At 48.0% G+C, this 22,040-nt stretch overlaps 1 protein-coding gene across 3 annotated transcripts in view; it reads right to left on the bottom strand.

Moving 5' to 3' along the window:
• Window positions 1–215: 215 nt before the first annotated feature.
• LOC139054469 (golgin-45) overlaps window positions 216–22,040 on the bottom strand; it is a 117,760-nt gene continuing 95,935 nt past the window's right edge. For all 3 annotated transcript variants that reach the window (XM_070531466.1, XM_070531467.1, XM_070531468.1), the window contains one exon: window positions 216–688. In XM_070531466.1, coding sequence (XP_070387567.1) covers window positions 545–688 — 144 coding nt within the window. In that variant the 3' untranslated portion in view covers window positions 216–544. The remainder of the gene's footprint in view (window positions 689–22,040) is intronic.

Raw genomic sequence — 22,040 nt, 5'->3', positions numbered from 1 at the left:
CCAGGTTTTCAAATCTACTTTCCTGTAGCAATGCCAAATTCTGTATAGAACAGCAGCAACATTTAGGAATAATCAAAATGCAAGTGTTTTGCTCAAGGTGAGTGGCTTGGCTGCACGGTACAAATGCATCAAGTTCCTTGGCAAGAGAAGCCTCTGGCTCAGCTGCTCGCCAAAAGGGAAAGACTGGCCAAGCTTCTTATAACACTGTACAACCCTTTACATTCTACATTACAGAACTGTTTATTTGTGAAATTTGAGTTTAAAAGTCTAAAACATTACGCAATCACTGGCAGCATCACAGTTGGCACAGCGTTTTCAACATTTGTACTGAGTGCATAGAAAACAGGTCAATACAAAGAGATTTGCATCTTTCAAGGCAACATGTGACAACTATTCGTGCCTCAATCATTCCTTCAGTGGTGACACTACTGTGCACATGTGGCAATCAGAAAGAGAGCCTGACACACACAATGTTGCGAGCACTTCAGAGGCAATTCTGTGCAGATCTTGCTTATGGTTAGTCAACACACTTGCTGCTCAGGTGTCAGACGGTCTCCAGATGGCCTGAGCAGTGACGGCAACAAGTAATGGTGCTGCTTCGCAGGCCATTGGCCACGCATTCACTATTAGAGGTGATACTGGATTCCAGGGCACAGTGGGCGCTCGACGTGAATGAGCACTTCAGGGACTGCAAGAAAAACACAATTACTTGAAGCTCTCGATTATGTCTGCAAAAATGGTCAGATCACACCCATGTTCACCATCTCAACAATACAGTCAACAATCATTCAGGGGAGGTCCATCTCGATAAAATTCTGCAGGTAGTACTGCCAAAACAATGTGACAAGGCATCCCGTAAGGTTTCCTCAGGATGGAAACTACCTACACTGGGAACATTTCAATCAGCCATTCTCAGGTAACACTGACCAAAAGTCTGCTAAGGAATCTTACCATTGACAACAAATTTTCGGTTTATTTAACTTTGGTGCTTTGATGAGTTTATCTGTGTCTAATAATCACAGAATGAAACCATAAATGCTCATATGCAACGAAAAATTATTGTAATTGCTAATTGTAATGATCTCTGGGGCCACATCAATACGAGCACTAAAAACCACAGCAATTCGAGTGCCACACCTCTGCAGTCGCAAGTGACCGGACACGTGATGATGTGGTCTCACAAACTGGTGGTGTTTATAAGCGCACTTATTGAATCCCCAGCAGCAGAATTATTCCGCTAATCACTCACGCAGTAAACTATGTCATCACTGCCTAAATCGTGGTCATTCTCATCATAATGTGAGGCTGAAGATCTTGTGTGAGTCAGAATCGCTGCCATCGTGGATGTAACGAGCCACTTTCACATTGACGCCGTGCAGAGTAGCAGAATGCGAATTGAGAGGGCTGCAAGCAGCGATGAAGCTGATGTGGAAACGGGCACAGTGGCCACACTCAATGTTAGATTGTTCAATGCTTCTCTCCAAAATGTCATATTTACCCTCGTGACTTACCGTATTTGCTCGAATCTAACGTGCACCTTTTTTCCAATAAAATGGGTCCAAAAATGGCATGCACATTAGAATCCAGTGTGACCCTAAATCTGCATTACCATATCGCCATTGGCATTCGAAAAATGGCCGCCTCGTACGCGCTTCTAGCCTAGCTGCCGTAGCTTCCTTCATGTGCATACCTCCAGGCTGTACGTGTAACCAGGCACTGGTGTGACCTAGTCTACCACCTGTCTTCCCGTTTTCTGCATTTATTCAATCAGCATGGAAGCGCTGACTTTCAAAACACGCAGAGTACACCATGATGCCACATTTAAAAGGAAAGTTATGTGCAGAGACAGGCGAAAATTGGGCCGCATCACGGGCGTTCACAGTTCCCGAAACTTGCGTGCGGGACTAGTGCAAACAGAAGGAGAATATTTTCAACAAGGAAGGGTTTCAGCGGACCGAAGCGGGGCCGCTTCGCTGAAATAGAAGAGCTGCTCGCGGAATACGTGCAAGAGCAGTGAGCGGCACAGTGGCCTGTGACGACCCATATGCTCAAAGTACGGTGATGCAGTTAGCCCTACAGAAAGGGCTAATGCGAGTGACTTCAAAGAGAGCAGGTGCTGGCTATCAAATTTTATGAACAGAAGCTTTTCTCTTTGAAGGCGGACAGGGATATGCCAAAAATTGCCCGATGAATATGAAGAGAAATTGCACAGTTTTCAGCGGTACGTTTTTGAAGTTGCGCCATAGAAACGGCTACCACTTTGGACAGACTGGAAATGCCAATCAGACGCTACTCTACTTTGACATGCCTGCCATTACAACGATTGAAAAGAAGGGGGCAAAGCAAGTGCGCATTTTGTCTTCTGGCCACGAAAAAAATAGAGTCACTGCAATGCTTTGTTGCACTGCGGATGGGCACAAGCTGCCCCCATATCTTATCTTCAGACGGAAGAAGCTCCTGAAAGGAATTGAGTTTCCGAGTGACGTGATTGTGCGCGCAAATGAAAAAGGTTGGATGACCACGGACTTGGTCGCTGACTGGATTGATAACGTTTGACGGAAGAGACCCGGCGGCAGTTCGGGTCTGCGTGGGATGCTTGTGCTCGACCCGTTCAGGTGCCACCTTAACCAGCGCATCAAGGACAACCTGCCTGCATGCAATACCAACCTTGTCATGATACGCAGCGGCATAACATCGCAGCTCCAGCCACTCGATATTTGTTTGAACAAGCCACTGAAACATAGAATTCGGGTGCTCTACACCAAATGGCTTGTCAGTGGCTGCCATGAATTCACGCCCGCCAATAAAATGAAGCATGCCCTACTGCAGGACTTTGCTGGATGGGTGAAAGATGCATGGTGCACGATCCCGTCTGCCATGGTTAACAAGGCCTTTAAAAAGTGCGGGATTTCGAATGCCATGGATGGCACCGAGGATGAAATGCTTTGGTCTGTTGATAGCGATAAGGAGTTGTCTGATAGTGACAACGAGAGACATCTATTGCTCCACGTGACTCGTACCGGCGCAGTGAAAATCTTGGCGGCAAGGTATGCCGCTTCCATTTGTGTTTCTATTCATCGCAACTTTATTGTATTGGGAATAAATCTGTTTTTTCCAAATGAGAGAAAATAGTATTCCTATATAAAAGCACGAGGTGCTCTTCGTGCTCTTTTTTCTTCTTTTGGTCACAGAAAACGGGTGCTCATTACTATTGAGGGCGCTTTAAAATCGAGTAAATATGGTATGTATTTAAGGCGAAAGCCTTAGACGGCTCATGGGACAAAAAATCCGATGTCCAGCATTATGGCACCAAAATTCATAGGGAGTTGAACACTCAATCTTCGCTGGGAGTCGAACCCGCTACCTGTGGTGTTAAGGCAAATTTCATTAAGATACACAACCTTTGATGTTAATTAGGGCGAATTAAGCCATCAATTTCTTTGTAAGAAAGCGTGAAGCCAAGGCGAAGTGTCAGCACAACCTATGGTGTTGATTAAGATAGAGTTAATTAAGGCACTCAAACCCACGACCATTGGTGGGAGTCGAACCCACTTGGAGATATGGACATCCCAGCCATGTTTCTGATGGTCAAGAGGTCTGACGGTGAAGGTCAAGAGGTGAACCCACAACCTCTGGTGGGAGTCGAGCCCACAACCTTTGGTGTTAGTTAAGGCAGTTAATTAAGGCACTCGAACCCACGGCCATTAGTGGGAGTCAAACCCACTTGGAGATATGGACGAACCGGCCATATTTGTGAGACTGTGAAGGTAGAGAGGCAAACCCCCAACCTCTGGTGGGAGCCGAACTCTCGACCTATGGTGGGCGTTGAACCCACAACCTTTGGTGTTAAGGCAGTTAATTAAGGCATTGGAACCCACTACCTTTCGTGGGAGCCAAACCCACTCGGAGATACGGGCGAACCGGCGATATCTCCAAGTTCGATTCCAATTGCCATCGCAAATGTTGAGAGTTGAACCCACTTGACGATATGGACAAACCAGCCATATTTGTGACATTGTGAAGGTCAAGAGTCAAACCGACTACCTCTGGTGGGAGTCAAACCCACAACCTTAAGGCTTAGTTAAGGCATTTAATTAAGGCCCTCATACCCACAACCTTTGGTGGGAGCAAAACCCACTTGGAGATATTGGCGAACTGGCCATATCTCCAAGTTGGATTCCAAGGCACAGTTAATTAGGATAGAGTTACTTAAGACACTCGAACCCATGACCTTTGGTGGAAGTCTAACTTCCCTGGAGATATCGCTGGTTTACCCAAATCTCCAGGTTGGATTCCAGTTGACATCGTGAAGGTCAAGAGTCGAACCCACTACCTTTGGTGTTAAGGCGAAGTGGATTAAGGCACTCAAACCAATGACATTTGGTGGGAGTCGAACCCTCGACATTTGGTGGGAGTCAAATCCACTTGGAGATTTGGGCAAACCAGCAAAATGTCCAACTTGGATTTTAATTAACATTGTGATGTCGAGAGTTGAACCCACTACTTCGGTGTTAATTAGGGCATAGTTATAATTAATAATATTTGGGGTTTTACGTGCCAAAACCACTTTCTGATTATGAGGCACGCCGTAGTGGAGGACTCCGGAAATGTTGACCACCTGGGGTTCTTTAACGTGCGCCTAAATCTAAGCACACGGGTGTTTTCGCATTTCGCCCCCATCGAAACGCGGCCGCCGTGGCCGGGATTCGATCCCGTGACCTCGTGCTCAGCAGCCCAGCACCATAGCCACTGAGCAACCACGGCGGGTAGGGCATAGTTAGGATAGAGTTAAGGCAATCGAAGCCAAGACCTTTGGTGGGAGTCTAACCCTCTACCTTCGGTGAGAGTCAAACACACTTGGAGACATGGGCAAACCGGCCATATCTTTAAGTTGGATTCCAATTGACACCATGAGAGATGAGAGTCAAGCCTACAACTTTTGGTGTTAACTAAGGTCAAGTTATTTAAGGCACGGTTAGTTAAGATGGAGTTAAGGCACTTGAACCCACAACCTTTGGTGGGAGAAAACAAGCAATAAGATGTAACGATGCTTTAGAATGAAAATGTCAAGTAATGTAATGAATGTCTCATGAGTGGGCAAGCTTTAGTCTTCATCTTCTCTAGCGTATGCTAAAGTGATTGTCAACTTTGTCTTGATAGTGTCTGTTATTGTGCACTAAACATACGAACAAATTATTCTGCTTAGTGCTCGCCTTGTCATTATTATTGTCTCTGTTTTTCTTTCTAGCAGGTAAACATGTTTGTCACGTTACACCCTCTGTCTGGCAATTCGACATGCTAACACACCTTCGCTTCTTGCCGCACCCACCCGCCTTACACCCTTTCCCCTTTAGAATAACCCTACCTATATATACTGTGGCGAGGAAAGCATATGTCGCCTTGAAAAAGACAAGTCCACTTGTTGAAACGTTGGCTCCTGCTTTCACCTTGTTCTCGTTTTGCTCATCGTCTTGAATTTCCATCTCCCCCCTTCCCCGTGTTTACCCTCTGTCTTAGTGTGTTGTAAACATGGATGGGTACTCATGAACGGCATGCCAACACTAGATAATGCCACATTCTTTGTCTAGCAACAATGTTTGCATGCGTGGATGTTAGAGTGTGTTAGAATATTGTCATGTGTACTTGTTTATCTGTTTTTTGGGTGACCACTTTTTATCGTCTAACAAATTTTATCGCTCAGAGCAGGAAGCACCCGCATGTATCGGAAGTTTCTCAAATGTTATTGATGCTTCTAGCTGCTGGCTCTTGTCACCGAAGCTTGTGCAATCCGATGCATGTACGATGCGAATAGTGTAGAACTTTCTGGAAGACACGTGGGAAACAGCGATTACTCTGGAACCTTCGATGAATGACGTATTAAAGGCGACTGACACTTGACTGACAGGTTAGATTTACGCCAATCGCCGACTGTGTTCGCCACTGTTGTTCTTCAAGTGTAGTCTGTTTTTGAGGGCACAGGTTTGCCCAACAAAATGCTAGGTTCATCACTCACAGTTTTGTTGCTTGCTTCACTGTCACTACTACATGACAATATGGTCCAGTAAGCCGAATAGTGTTCACCCGCTGAGGCACTGCATAATGAATAATGGGCAGAGCACACAGGGTGTCTATCAAGTTGACATTTCAAAATTCCGTGAGTTTTCCAGGTTTTCCTTGAGTGCCTTTGCACAATTCCCTATGTGACCCAGAACTTTGTTTTATGTCAAGACGGGATGACACTATGTCGCCCAATGCTGTCACTCTTTAGCATGCATGTTAAAAAATAAAAAACTACGTAATCCAGTTTGAATAGTAATGAGTAGTGGTTATTTTATTCAAAAAGAGAACAGAAGGGGAGGGGTTAATAAAATGCAGAGGAGATAAAACTTCTTTGAGAAAAATAGTAAAAAAAAACATTGCAAATTGAGCGGAATAATTTCAAACACAAATAAAAAGGAGATGCATACAGAAGCAAATATTTTCGAATGTGAGCTATTCCTACCAACTGATTGCAAGCTCATTGGTATGAGGTCTGAACTTTGCCACCAGTGAGAGTCTGTCACCAGCTGGCGACTCAACATCAACTGTCCTGATATACTCTCAACCTGTGCACAATGCCTCAGTGTTGCTTTCCACTGCTTTAAAGAGCTTATTTTGGCTTGGATGAGGCACACCTGCACCTCGGCGTCTGCCAACACTGTTTTTTTAAGCTCAAGCTTCTTCAAAGACGGCACGCTTCCTTTTCTGTTCATTCCTTAATGTGCCTTAATTAATTAACATAATGCGCCTTAATTAACAACTTAATTGTTATGAAGAAAGTTTCCTGTATGCATTTTCATGACGCGGTCGAAGAAATTTTGAACCTGTTCATCAACTCATCGGGAGGACTTAAGTTCACGTATGAATTGCCAATTAACAACCATATTCAGTTTCTAGATATTAACCTCTGTTTTTCTTTGGACGAGCACGTATGCTGGGGATATCATCCCAGATCTAAGAAAACCTTGTTGCGTTACGACAGCGCACACTCTAAATTGATTAAGAGAGGCATAGCAACAACGTGCATTAAGGCAGCACTTAGTAAGTCATGTGAGCATGAGTGCGATTATAGTTTTTTAAATCAGATATCGCGACTACAGAACGCAGGCTTTCCCAGTTCTGTGATCACTTCAGTAAGCGAAGCCATTTTGCAGAAAGAGAAAAGAAGTTCCAATGCTTCCCAAGAAGAAAACAAAGACAAAAGACTAGCGCACGTGGTGCCATACCTACACAAGCTATCTCACAATCTGAAGAAAGTTTCCAATAGACATAATATTAATTTGGTTTTCAGTGCCCTGTGTAAGTTGTCCTCGATATGCAATCGCATGAACAAGCGCGAAAGGCACCTGTGCACCACTAATCATAAAACTCGTTTCACTGAGTGCAGGCGCAATGTCATCTATCAAATACCGCTAAGTTGTGGGAAATCTTATATAGGTCAAACGGGACAGTGCCTCAACGAAAGAGCTCGTCAGCACAGCACTAACCTAAAGAATGGCTATGGGAGTCATTTAGCTGGACACTGTAACAAGTGTCAATGCACCCCCATATTTGAAAAGGCTAAATTCATAGGGAAAGGAAAGAGTAAGAAGGAAAGGGAAATAGTAGAGGCCTTTCATATAAGAAAGGAAGGCGATAAATGCGTACGCACTCCCTCTCTTGCCTTGTCGGGAAAAGAAACAGCATTTTTGGAAGAAAGATTAAAATGATGATTTGCAGATGTTTTTGCGAATGATGTGCGCATGCCTATGCTGATGAAGGTATAAATGTCCGGTGATTTTCAAATAAACTTCCAGTTGGCAGTCAGCACTTGTCTGTGGTATTTGTTTCCTTGTGTCCTCGTCTTTTTCGCGCTGTTTCACCTCAGTTCCTGTTCTCGTCCTCCTTCCGCAGTTCGTACGCCCCACGGACCATTTGAAGCATCCTGTTGGTCAGCTGCACAGTCAACGTCCAATTTTTCGGACTTCCTAGAGGCTGCGAAAACGTCCAGAAAATCGGACAGTCCAAAAAATGAATGCCTGTTTTTTTGCTGCCTGCCAGCACACTAATTAGGCATATCGGTGCTCGTATGGTAACAAAAGCCAGCGGATGCACATGTGTATAATTAAGGAATATATTGTTATGCGCGAAAGAGACCGTTTATAACCCTTAGAAATGAAGGGGACCGTTTACTTTAGGTCGCAAAGGTGAGCGCAAGAGCGGCCAGCTGGTTGATCAACTCAGTGTCGTTCTCTTCTTCCTTCCTCCACCCGGGACCGCAAGAACGTTCATCGGTCTTCGTTTTCTTTATGTGTGACATTCCCCTCATCCCAGACGAAGCCCGCCGGGCGAGTCAATCCATTTGTCTTGATGTGAACAATTTCAAGCTGGTGACATGGACCACTTGTGTCTTGGCAGCTCTTCTCCCATTCGCCGTGAGGCGAGCTATGTTATACGTGACTTCTGTGAGTATGTTAATAATAACAAATGGTCCATCATAGGTGGCCAAAGGCTTTTGGCATAACCCACGTTTACTGGAGTCCACAGCCAGACTAAATCACCAGGGCGACAGGTTACCGGACGGTGGCGAATGTCGTAGTGTGCTTTTGATCTATCCTGCCATACCAAAGTGCGCAAACGAGCAATATGACGAGCTTCTTCGGCAAGGCAGAGAGTCTTGGCGACAGTGGGATTTTTGTGACTACAGAAAGGGAGAACAGTGTCGATTGTGTACCGGGGTGGCCATGCGTACAGAAGGAAAAAAGGGCTATAGCTGGTAGTCTCGTGCTTGGCGGTGTTGAACGCATACGTGATAAAAGGCAGTACGTCATCCCAGTTCTTGTGGTTGGATGAAAAATACATAGATAGCATGTTTACAATTGTTCGGTTGATGCGCTCCATAAGCCCATTTGTTTCTGGATGGTATGGTGTCGAGTGACGCAAGTGGGATTCACACAGACGAAGCAGCTCCTCAAAGACGTCCGCTGTGAATTGTCGTCCATGGTCGCTGATGATCACGCGAGGCGGACCATGTCGCAGGATCACATATTGCAGCAGGAATGTTGAAATGTCAGTGGCAGTTGCGGAGGGAACGGCCGCCATCTCGCAGTAGCGCGTGAGGTAGTCGACACAAACAACTATCCAATGGTTTCCCTTGGCTGATTTTGGAAATGGACCTACGAAATCAATGCCCACTTGTTGGAAAGGCGTGCTTAGAGGCGGGATCGGCTGCAGGAGACCAGCTGGAGCAGTAAATGGCCGTTTGTGGCGCTGACACTGCATGCAGCTGGCCACATACATCTCAACAGGCTGTCACATTCCAGGCCAATAAAAGCGTTCCTGAATCCGGTAGAGCGTCCTCGCCGAACCTAAATGGCCAGACGTAGGGTCGTCTTGCATAGCACTCAGAATCGCTGTGCGAAGGCTCTCCAGTACCACTAAGAGAAAACGTGCGCCAGTGCTGGAAAAGTTCTTCTTATACAGGGGTCCATCATGTACACAGAAATGATTTGCTGTCGTCGAGGCAGTCGTAGCGGTGAAGAGTGGTGTTAATTTATCGTCTTTTCGCTGTTCGGCTTTGAAGCAGTCGAAGTCTGGAAAACGCGGCGACACAGAAGCCACGAGGTGATCGAAGTCGTCGGCATCACAGTCCGTAGTGCTAACTGGCATACGTGAGAGGCAGTCCGCGACAGCGTGTTGTCGACCGCTCTTATAAGATATGCTGAAGCTGTATTCTTGCAGTCGGAGCGCCCAGCACACAAGGCGGCCACAAGGGTCACGAAGATTCACAAGCCAACAGAATGAGTGGTGGTCGGTGACCACTTTAGAGGGGCATCCATACAGGTAAGAACAAAACTGCTGAACCGCAAATATTACCGCGAGGCATTCTCGTTCCGTGACAGTGTAATTCTGCTCGGGCCTACTTAATGAGCGGCTTGCATATGTGATCACGTGTTCGCGGTCATTGTAGCGTTGAACTAGGACGGCACCAATACCTATGCCACTGGCATCCGTATGGAGTTCCGTCGGAGCTGAAGGACTGAAGTGTTGAAGAACCGGTCATGACGTCCGCAGAAGCTTCAACTGACGAAAAGAAGAGTCACACTCCAGGGTCCACTCAAAGGGGGTGTCCTTTCGTAGCAAGCATGCCAGCGGATACACGACGTCGGCGAATTTAGGAATAAATCGGCAGAAATAGGAACGAAGCCCCAGAAAACTACAGAGCTCCTTGACAGAGCGCGGTGCAGTGAACGCTTCAACGGCTGCTGTCTTCTGGGGATCAGGGCGGATGCCATCCTTGTCGATGAGGTGCCCAAGCACAAGGGTTTGGCGGTCACCGAAGTGGCATTTCTTAAGAGTTTAAAACTAGACCAGCGTTTCTGATGCAGTTCAGGACAATATCCAGACGCAAGTTGTGTTTTCTGAAGGTGCGGCCAAAGATGATGACATCGTCGAGGTAGAATATGCAGATGTTCCACTTCAAGCCGCACAGAACAGTATTCATAAATCTCTCGAAAGTTGTCGGAGCATTTCACAATCCAAATGGCATCACATTAAATTCTAAGAGCCCGTCAGGGGTTACAAAGGCAGTTTTCTCCTTGTCGTCAGGATGCATCGGAATTTGCCAATAGCCGGATCGTAAATCTACTGAGGAAAAGTCAGAGGCAGAATGAAGGCAGTCTATTGCGTCATCAATACGTGAGAGTGGGTACACGTCCTTTCTTGTTACAGCATTCAAACGGCGATAGTCGACACAAAATCTCCAAGATCCATCTTTTTTTTAACAAGAATCACTGGAGCTGCCCATGGACACGCTGGCTCTTGTATGACTCCTTTTTTCATCATTTCGTGCACTTGTTCGTTGATAATCTGGTGCTCCGATGGTGAAACACGATATGGCTTTTGTCTAATCGGATTTGCCGAACCCGTGTTGATGGTATGGCGCGTTCGAGATGCAGGGATTGCAGGTATTTTGTCCTTCTGCACAAAGTCGAATACCAAAACGTGCTTCGAAAGCACACCCTCTAACGTTCGGCATTCACTCGTTCTGAGCGATTTATTTACCACCGATAAAAGGGCAGTTTCCGAAATGTGGCCATCAGGTTCTTCCGGCACATCTGTAAGTTCAGCCACTGATAAGGACGCGTGTTCCCTGGCGAAGGCTAATTTCATCCCGTCTGGTAGTATAACGGGCTCCTTAGAACAGTTTACTGTCCATAAGCCAGTGCGTCCGCCTTTGATCGACACCACACAATGTGGCACCAACACATTCTTCTTCACACTGTTAAAGGGCATCGGTTCTACGGTAGCTTTGAAGCTGTCGGAATCGGCGCCGCAACAGACAACGGGAACGCAAACGGTAGATGATGCAGGTATCACCGTATCACCACAAACACACAGTGTAGTTTCCCGATCTCCAGGGTTCTCCAGGAGTCCTGATGGAATCCTACCACTTATGAATACCTTCCCTGTGCGGCAGTCGACTGTAGCACCACACTTCCGCAAAAAGTCCATGCCGAGAATAACATAATGGGTCGACCAAGGAATAATTACAAACTCTGTCGTAATAACATGGCCTCCCAAAAACACGTCAGCACTGCACATCCCAATAGGTCGCAACGGCTTGCCACTCACTCTACAGAACTTTCAATCTTCGTCCCATTTATACAAAACCTTTCGCCCAAACATGTGTGTAAAAGAGACTCATAACCGAAATTGTTGCACCTGTGTTCACCAGAGTCATCACAGGGACATTATCTACAAAAACACGCACTTTGTTTTTCAGCATCAACAAGGGAGGTATTTCTGTCAGTAGCACGTCTCCAGCGACCTCACCTCCATTGGCTGTGCTAGCTAGTTTTCCGGTGACAAAGGGGACGTGGTGCGACGCCGCGGTGAGGGAGAACGGGGAGTACGACGTTGCTGTGGGGGTGTCAAACTCCTGTCAGATGCCGGGGAGCGATTCCGGGAGCTGCTCAGCCAATACTCGTCACCAGATGATACGTGTGCTGGCCACTGGGCACCGTGTGGCCATTCAGAGGGCCGAGAAAACTCTGAGGGCTGGCCATACCACATGGTCATACGCTGGTTGCAGAACCGCGATATATGACCCAAACACTGCAGGAATAACACACCGAGAGAGGTCGAAACCTTGGTTGTTCGTCGATGAAGCGGATTTTATCATTTTCCCACGTATAGTGGGTTGGCTCGTGGCATGTGTCACGACAATACATCGGGCATCGAGAAGGCGTGCGCTGAGCGCGTTGCTCATAGTGTGGAGTCGGAGGGCGTGTTGTCATCCTCAACTGTGGGGCTGCGCCATACTCTACGGCCGCTGCGGTAACCATCGGTTGCCGAGAGGCCGAATGTGGCGCCTTCATAGCCTCACGAGACCTGTACACGCCATGATGATCAGCAGTTGTATGCAACAACTCCTCGCGGCGGGAAAGTTCCTTGCAGACAATCTGTCGGATGGTGGAAGGAAAGTCGAGGCAAAGACTCGTCTCCACACTGGCAACCGTTGTAACGTTTGCCAACCGACCAAACTTTGGTGCAATCTGACGCATCTTGAGGGTTTCAAAAGTTCTGCAGGGCCGAATGACGTCAGACACAGAACTGAGGCTCTCCTTTCCAATTAGGAAATTGTACACATCCTCAGCCACTCCTTTCAGCAAATGTCCAACTTTATCTTCTTCCGACATGCGAGCACTCACCACTTTGCACAGCTTTAACATTTCTTCGATATATGTTGTGCATGTCTCACCTGGTAGCTGTGCCCATTGTGACAGTGTCTGCTCCGCACGCTTCTTTTTGGCGACTGAGTCCCCAAAACACGCCTTTAGCTCGTCAACAAAAGGTTCCCACGTCGTAAGCACGTCCTCGTGGTTCTCGTACCACACGAGGGCAGTATCGGTCAGGGAGAACACCACATTGGTGAGCTGAGCGGTTGCATCCCACCCGTTGGACTTGCTACTCATCTGCATCTTCCCCTGCTTTACCTCCGAAGGTGGGTGGAACTCGGTAGTATGGCAGTGGACTGCTAGGCGCTGCCCTCGGAGCGGCTCCTTCTTCTGGCATATCGAAGGCGGTCACGGCTGATGGCGGGAGGCCGGAAAGTTGACGGCTTCGACGAAACTGCGGCAGTGACGGTTCCGTTGTTGTGAGCGGTACCCCGCACCTCCACCATTTTATTACGTGTGAAAGAGACCGTTTATAACCCTTACGAATGAAGGGGACCATTTACTTTAGGTCGCGAAGATGAGCGCAAGAGCGGACAGCTGGTTGATCAACTCAGCGTCGTTTTCTTCTTCCTTCCTCCAACCGGGACAGCAAGCACGTTCACCGGTCTTCATTTTCTTCATGCGTAACAATATGATGTGTCACGTGAAAGTTGCCCCCTTCCCACGCTTGTTAAGCTTAACCACAATACCTTGTATATGATTCACCTCATAACATTGCTGTATTGAGGCGATGCTGACTTTGGGAACTGCCATTATGCAATGCACAGTGCTTCCCGATCTTCGAAGCCAATTTCGAGGACTACAAAGGCGGAGCCATTGCTGTCAGCGGTGAATTCTTTCAATGAAACCACGGTGGCACTGAACGGCAAAAAGCTTAATAGCAAACATCGAAGCAGCTAGGCTTAGCGCTGAGGCCTACGCCTGCCAGCAGAGGGCGCCGTGCAAAATCACCGGTTCCAGGTGACAAGATAATCAAAATGGCAGCGGTGGTGGCTTTGATTAAAGGTACACTAAAAGCAAATAATAAGTCGTCGTGGACTGTTTAAATACCATTCCTGAAACCTGGAAAAGCTTGTTTCATGCCAAGATAGGACTTATTTTACAATGAAATTGCTTCTGAAGGGTCCAAATACTTTTTTCAAAATTCAAATCTCCCACCTCCCAACCGGGGGAGTGGTGACGTTGCATGCGCCATCAGCACCTTTTGCTGCCGTCGGTGAGTAAAACCCCCTTGACAGATGGCAGCACCGAGCCAAGTCAGAGCGGTGGATTCGCCACTGCAGTTGCTTTTTGGTCAAGTTGCGTAGACCGTTTAGGCATCCCGTGACATAGCATGGAAGTTGAATTCTCTGCTACATGCAGTTTGTCCCAAGTTTTGCGAGCCAGGAAAACCAGCGCAGCACTACGCGATTATGAAACTGCTGGAATGCGAAAGCGTGGGCAGCATGGAGTCGAGCGAAAACGAAACCTTTCGACCACCCGCATCTTGCCAAGAGTAACTTCAATGAGTTCTTTTTCTAAATATGAAATAGCACTGGATAAGTAGCATTTTATTTCGGCTTGTAATAAAACAATGTTATATTTTTTTGCAACTAGTGATTGAGTACTAATGACAGAATTTAACTGAGGACTGCTTTCGTCATCGGGCAGGTGCTTGAATATCCTGGGGGAGTCTAATCATGTCCTGCATTGACCTGTTTCTCGATTATTAAGACCTTGTTCGCGATAATATTGACAGCTCAGAGATTCTCAAGCGCTAATCTATCACTTTTGCTTGACTTAATATTTGCCTTTAGTGTCCCTTTAATGCTGTTTCGGACCTGTGGTCATGGAAGAAAGTCCAGGAAATAGACAACGAAGTGTTCTTGCGTACGAAATTTTAGATGTTCTATACATTGACTCCATAGGTTACGTGTTGGTGCCACGAAGTGGTCTGAATTATCAGGCATGGGTGAAAAATGGGGCGTTTAGAAAATCAGTCATTGACTGTACACTGGCATTTCCTCTAACCGACGACACGGCATCAAAGACCGTTAAGATTCCTTCCTGTTACTCGAGTCAGCATTAGCGCGACTTTCGTTCCCTTTCGATAAATTTAAAGCTAACTCTCCCTGATAGAAGCGCAAATTCCCTGAGTATTTCCAGACTATTGAAAATTCCTGAGAATTCCCGGTTTTCCCGGTAGGTAGACACTTGGAGGGTAGTGCAAGTGAACAGGACTGGGGTGGAGGCACATTCTGTGGCGTGATTAACATGCTTTAGGTTTGGCCGCCAAGTCCAATTGAGCTTGTATGCTCTTAATTTGGCATCTTACTCCAACAGAAAATTAATGCTGATGCCCCTTTTTGACACTGATATGCTTGAGACATCGATTACTCTGCACGACCTCTCAAAATTTTCTGCAAACGTAAGGAGCATTGTCTATAAGTAAGTGTAAGCCCATCGTGCAGACTCCTCATTAGCTTTCTATAAGCTAATTAGCGTACTTATTCGCATCTAGGCTGATAGTATTTTTTAAATAATCATATACCAAACTAGGGCGGCTTAGATTCGAGGATTTTTAAATAACTCGTCAGTGTTTAATTGAAATTGATAAATATGGTCCATGGCTACGCCATATAAACAAGTCAGTATCACAGCTGCTACTAGTTGCGCCAGTAAATACTTGAGCAACGTCCCCATTTTGACCTGTGTGCCTGTGTCATAACAGCGTGCGGCATGGTGTTATCGCAATGACACCAAACAGGCGATGCCACTGTAGTGCCGCTTTCAAATGACATTTGTGCTAGCCGCAGAGGCATCACCAAACATTCAAGCCGGCGTGGCGTTAATGGTACCAAACAGGCGGTGCCACTATAGTGCTGCTTTCAAATGACAGTTGTGCAAGCCGCAGATGCATCACCAAACGTTCAAGCCGGCATGCGTTTGTAGAGGTCACCACCTGTGTATATAAGGTGGCGCTACAATCTGAAAAAGACCTTGTATATAAGGGGCTTTGGGGAGTGGGAATAAAGATTGCTTTGGTTTCCGCCTTGCCGGTAGTTTGCCTCGTCCCTCGGCTCCTGTGCAGAACATGGTGTCAGAAGTGGGATTCCACCGTTAACGCTGACGTGCCTGACACGGAATCCACCCTCGCCGAGACCACCAAACCGAAAGTGCACATTGTTCCCACTGGTGCATCTGGTCTGCGCCCACCGGAGAACTTCACATTTTCAAACCCGGGAGAATGGCCAATGTGGATTTCCATGTTCAACGATTACGCTTTCGTGGCCGGCCTCCACAGTGTCAGGGACAAGGCCCAGGTACGGACACGTTACTGTATGGGACAGCAAGCCAGGACCATTCTTTCATCCTTGGGGGTGTCAACACCAGAAGCACTTTCTTTCATTGCCATCAAAGAAAAGTTGGATTCGCACTTCGTGCATCCAGTAAATGAGATATACAAAAGTCATCATTTCCACCGCCGCACTCAGCACCCGGGCGAATCTGTGGATGATTATTTTTCGCCATTATGCAACCTGGTAAAGCGCTGTAGCTGTAACAGCCCGCTCGTCGAAGACCGCCTTGTTTGCAACAGATTCGTCGTAGGCATACTTGACAAGAAACTGCCTGATCAATTGTGCCGTTGCACAAAACCTTCCCCTGAAGAAGCACTGTGCCAAGCCCGCATACACGAGGATGCAGAAAAAGAGCGGTTATCACACACTAGGTTGAATATGGATAACGTCTTGCTGAAACACTAAATATTGACTCGGCTCAGCGAAACGATACGCCCACCCCTTCGCTACGTTTCCGCGACCAGTCTGAGTACCCGGCTAGGTTATCGTGTGGCTTTTGTGGACAACAGCGTCACTCTCGAAAAGATTGCCCAGCCAGAAAATCAGTTTGCCACTACTGTAGAAAGCTAGGACATTTTGCCGAAGTGTGCATGAAGATGAACGCAAATGAGCGACTGGGTTCCATCGAACTTCACAACGTGGATTCACGACGAGCAAGGTACATAAACATACTAGTGAACGGGCACCCGGCCGAGTTTAAGATAGACTCTGGCGGGGAAGTCTCTGTTGTCTCGCCATCTTTCCAGGCCGACCGTAGTTGCTGGATGATGTTGAAAAAGAAGTCTTGGGCCCAGGAGAACAGAGTCTGCACCTTCTTGGTACCTTTAAAGCAACCTTACAGTGGGGTGATAAATGCAGACCTTGTACGTGGCTGAACACCAGCACACTCACCTGCTTGGGCTCCCTGCAATTGAAGCCCTTGGTGTTGTTCAGGTCCTGGATTCTGCCGAGTGCTTTCATTCCCCGCAGCCAAGATTTTTCAAGGGTTAGGAAAATTTCGGCAAGCAGAATATCGGATTTGCGTTAAACCCGGTGCTCGTCCATTTTCCCTGAGCGCTCCAAGGCAGATTCCAATTCCTTTAAATGACGTCAAGAAAGAGCTAGACGACCTGGAGTCGCAGGACGTCATAAGGAAGGTAGAGACCCCAACTGAGTGGTGCTTTGGGCTTGTAGTCGTGCCCAAATCATCAGGTAGCTACAGAATGTGCGTCGATCTGATGAAGCTGAATGAAGTCATCGAAAGGGGGTGCTTCATCTTGCCGACAGTGGAACAGATCATCAGCCAGTTGGGTGGAGTGTGAGTATTCTCCAAGTTGGATGCGCGGTCTAGTTTCCATCAGATGAAGCTTAGCGCCGACAGCCAGGAGCTCACGACATTTATAACGCCGTTCGGCCGGTACTGTTACAAGAGGCTCCCTTCTGGTGTAGCCACCGCACCAGAGTATTTGCAGCAGTTAATGTCGAGGGTTCTTGAGCGCTGGCCTGGAGTCGTGAACCTGATTGATGACATTCTAATCTTCGGGAAAGATCGTCAACAGCATGACGAGCATCTGGCTGCAGTCCTAGCTCGCCTTGAGGAGGAGGGTGTCACCCTTAAGGAAAAGAAGTGTGTTTCGGGTCAGTTCGGTCAAGTTCCTTGGAGTAGTGATTGGGGCGGATGGGATCTCACCAGACCCGGACAAGGTGAAAACTATCAGAGATCTGCCGCCACCGACCGACGTCAGCGGAGTACGACGATTGCTGGGAATGACGAATCACATCGCACGGTTCATACCTCACTTATCCGACGTTATGGAGCCCATTCGTTCCCTTCTAAACAACAACAGCACCTGGACTTGGGGTCCCAGTCAAGGAAAGGCCTTCTCGCGCCTCAAGTTGCTGTTGAGCTCTGACACGTGCATGGCAAAATACGATTCTTCCTACCACACTGTAGTATCCGCGGATGCAAGCTCCTATTGTCTGGGAGCTGTACTGCTACGGCACCACCCTGAAGGTACATGATAGGCTGTAGCGTATGGTTCGAGGGTGCTTACTCCGACGGAAGCACGTTATAGCCAAACAGAAAAGGAAGGTCTCAAGGTGACTTGGGCCATTTCACGGTAAGACCAGTTCCTTTGTGGCCTAAGCTTCGAGGTAGAGACAGATCACCTTCCTCCGGTCACCCTTTTGGGTAACAAGGACCTAGAACTCGTGCCGCCACGCATACAACGAATGCGGATAAAACTGATGCGATATCAGTATGTGGTGAAATATGTGCCTTCAAAGCACTTAGCTACAGCGGACACTTTGACACGAGCTCCCTCTGATTTGCCAGCTACTCGCATGGTAGACACCCTGGAGTTGTTTGTCAGTGAAGTGTTCAAGGAATTACTGCCTCTTGCAGCAAGACGGCTAGAAGATGTCCGCATACACCAAGCCCAAGATGGAGTCTGCTCTGCGGTCATAAAGTATCATGGTGTTTGCGCTGTAACGCTAAGTTCAGAATTATGTACCAACTAGGCCCAAATGAAGTTTTGCATGAAAGGATGGCCAGACAAAAACAAGGTGCCGCTGTAGATCGCTCCATTTTGGAAGGAGAGACAGATTGAGCATATACGATGGCATCCTTCTGCTGGACCGACGACTTGTCATTCCTTCAGCCTTGCGTCAGGACATTCTCGCCCTGTTACATGAAGGTCATCAAGGAGTGCGCCGCTGCCAAGAACGGACCAGGGAGTCTGTTTGGTGGCCTAACTGTAAAATGCATGTTGAGCATGTGGTGACCCAATGTGCCATATGTGCCGAAACTCGAGTTCCGCGTTCTGAGCCTATGTTGTCTACGGCGACACTCAACAGACCATGGCAGCACCTTGGCATCGATCTGTTTCAACTTAGAGGGCGCGATTACATCCTGATTGTTGAATATTATTCCAGGTTTCCTCAAGTAGTCTCCGTGGGGTCCACCACAGCACCAGCAGTCATCTCAGCGATCAAGAGCTGTATTGCCCGTTTTGGCATACCAGACATCGTCCGGACCGACAACGGACCGCAGTTTGTGCCCAACGAGTTCGCCGAGTTTGCATGGTCATACAGCTTCCGTCACGAGACCAGCAGCCCGAGGTACCCCCAGAGCAATGGAGAGGCAGAGCGCATGGTGCACACAGTGAAAGACTTGCTCTTCAAAGGTCCTGATCCCTACCTTGCCTTACTGTCGTACTAGGACACGCCCAGCCCCTACGGCATTTCCCCGGCTCAAGCACTAATGGGAAGGAAATTACAGGAGGAGAAACTTTATTATTGCAGAAACCGTTGCGCGGTTTATTCCTGGGTGGTTCCCTCTGACAGGGCTCCACTGGCGATCGCGGCTCGCCGGGCCTGGTCGAGGGTCACCTGTTCGCTTCTCAGGTCCAGTGTGGAGAGTCTCGCCTCCCAAGACCACGTAGTGAGTGTGTGTTGTGACTCGTGGCGAAATTGCGCCACCCGGACGGTCGGTGCATTCGTGTGTTATGTGCGCAAGTGTCGCTGTGTGAATGCTACACCAGGGACATGTCCAGGACGTATAACTGTCTGGGGAGATTGCGTGTAGACGAGACAAGTGTGGGTATGTGTTAGTTCGCAGGCGGCGCCAGTCCCTTGCCTGGAGTTTATTGAGAACTTTGTGTGGGGGAGCATATTGTGTTTTTCCGAGACGTTGGTCCTGTAGTATTTGTTGACTTGTCGTTAATAACTCGTGGGTCGCTTGTCGGTCTGTCGGGGGCTGAAGAACGGTGTGGTCTGCTGCTCGGCTAGTGAGACCTCGAGCTGCACAGTCTGCCTCTTCGTTGCCCCGCAGGCCTTCATGCCCGGGGCACCAGTTGATACCGTGGATCCATTCTAGTGAGCAAACCAGGATTCGAATGGCTTGTATAGGGAGTGTTCCATTCATGTATAAACAACACGCCGCTTGTGAGTCCGTAAGGATGTGGGCAGACTTTCCCTTGCTCTCGGCGTCACGAACTGCGAGAGCGATCGCTGCTGCTTCTGCTGCTGCACTGCATGTGGCGCAGATGGAGGCAAAGGCTACCAGGTTCCCCTGATTGACAACGGCGAGTGTGTATTTGGGCCCGCAACGTGGCGACGAGGGATACAGGCTAGCATCCGTGTAGTATGTATCTGGGTCTCTGAAACAGCGTTTGTGCAACACGCGGGCACACGCTGCTCTTCTCTCTTGATTGTGGGTGGGGTGCATGTTCTTGAGGATAGGCGAAATCCACGCTCCTCTGGCGATGAGTGATGCAATGCTTCTTATAACGTGATTTAATTTCTCTGAGGCAATCTTTATGCCGTTGTTACAATGTTCTCTCTAATGTGGTTAGGCAAGAGTTGTGTTTCTTCTTTGCAGTACTGAGGTGTCAGCGGGTACCCTAGCCGTTGAAGAAGGTGTCTTCCCTGTTGAGTCTTGTTGAGGCGCTCCCTCTGCGCTATGAGCGGGGCACTTGCTAGCTCCTCAGAGGTGTTGTATACGCCTAGCACTGGTAAGTTCTTTGTGCTTGTGCTTGACGGTAGCTGTAAGGCCGTTTTGTACGCCGTTCTTATAAGAGGGTCCATGCGCTCTGTCTCGCTTTTGCGCTTTACTTGATACGGGAGTGCGTACGTGACACGGCTGATGACGAGAGCTTGTACCAGTCTTAAGATTTCGTCCTCTGTGAAGCCATCTTTGCTGCGCGCTCCTCTGGCGATGAGTGATGCAATGCTTCTTATAACGTGATTTAATTTCTCTGAGGCAACCTTTATGCCGTTGTTCTCCTGGATGTGCATACCTAGTAAGCGTGCGGTCAGGACGCGCTTTATAGGTTGCTTGGCAATCTCGAGATGTATTGGCGGGGCTCAATGTTCCTTAGTTTGCTTGGGCCGGACTTGAAGGTATTCCAACTTGTGTGGGGCACACCTCATTCCTGCTGTGGTTAGGTATGACTCGATGTGTCCAATAGGTGTGAGTAATGTGTTTTCTCTGTCGCCGTATGAACCCTTGGTTGCCCATACGGTGATATCGTCGGCATAGAAGGCACCTCCGAGTTTTGGGATGTTTTCCAGTTGTAAAGCAAGTTTTCTAAGTTCGATGTTGAAGAGGAAAGGAGATATTATTGATCCTTGCAGAGTACCCTTCTGAGGTAGATCATACATGTCTGATTGTAGGCCTGCTATGCCGATGCGGGCTTTGCAGTGACTGAGAAAAGCCACGGTATAATGGTATACTCGCTCTCCGCATCCTATGGCGGCGAGGCCATCTAGGATGGTTTCGTGCGCTATATTATCAAATGCTTTTTCCACGTCGAGGGCTAGAAGTATGTTGTTGTTGCTGCCCGGTTGTAGGTTGAGGACCTCTTCCTTGAGGAGGAGGAAGACATCCTGTGCTGACATGCCTTTCTGAAGTTACAAACTCGTCTCCCGAAACTACCGGAACAACTAATGCCGTCGTTACCATGCCACACAAGTTTTAGGGAAAAGGACTCGTGGAACAAGGCGCGGCAAGCGATGAACTACAATCGCCGGCATGCTTCAAGTCAATTGGCCTCTCTGAGTCCTAGAGACTAGGTACGGGGTCACTGACACACGCTGCAATGATGATGTACTCTCGCAGGCTCAGCGTCCGCGGTCCTACCTTGTTCAGACCCCCAGAGGCATCTTTCAGCGAAGTCGTCGACACCTGGTGCTTCATTCATCGGAAGGGCTACCCCAGCACAACTGGCAGCGTCTCCGCCTGTCCCTCCCGAGATCATGCAGCCTGCAGCACCTCAAGAAAATCCAACGCCGCAGGAAACGGTGACACAAACTTGCAGCGGTCGTATAGTGAGACCACCGCGACGGTTGGACTTGTAGGGCTCTGTCTAATAAGAGGTGAAAAGGAGGGATGTAGAGGTCACCACCTGTGTATGTAAGGTGGCACTACAATCTGAAAAGACATTGTATATAAGGGGCTTTGGGG

Source organism: Dermacentor albipictus, chromosome 1, assembly GCF_038994185.2.
Source record: "Dermacentor albipictus isolate Rhodes 1998 colony chromosome 1, USDA_Dalb.pri_finalv2, whole genome shotgun sequence".
Lineage (NCBI taxonomy): Eukaryota > Metazoa > Arthropoda > Arachnida > Ixodida > Ixodidae > Dermacentor > Dermacentor albipictus.
The sequence above is the reverse complement of the archived record's forward strand: the minus strand, read 5'-3'. Positions and strand labels throughout refer to the sequence as shown.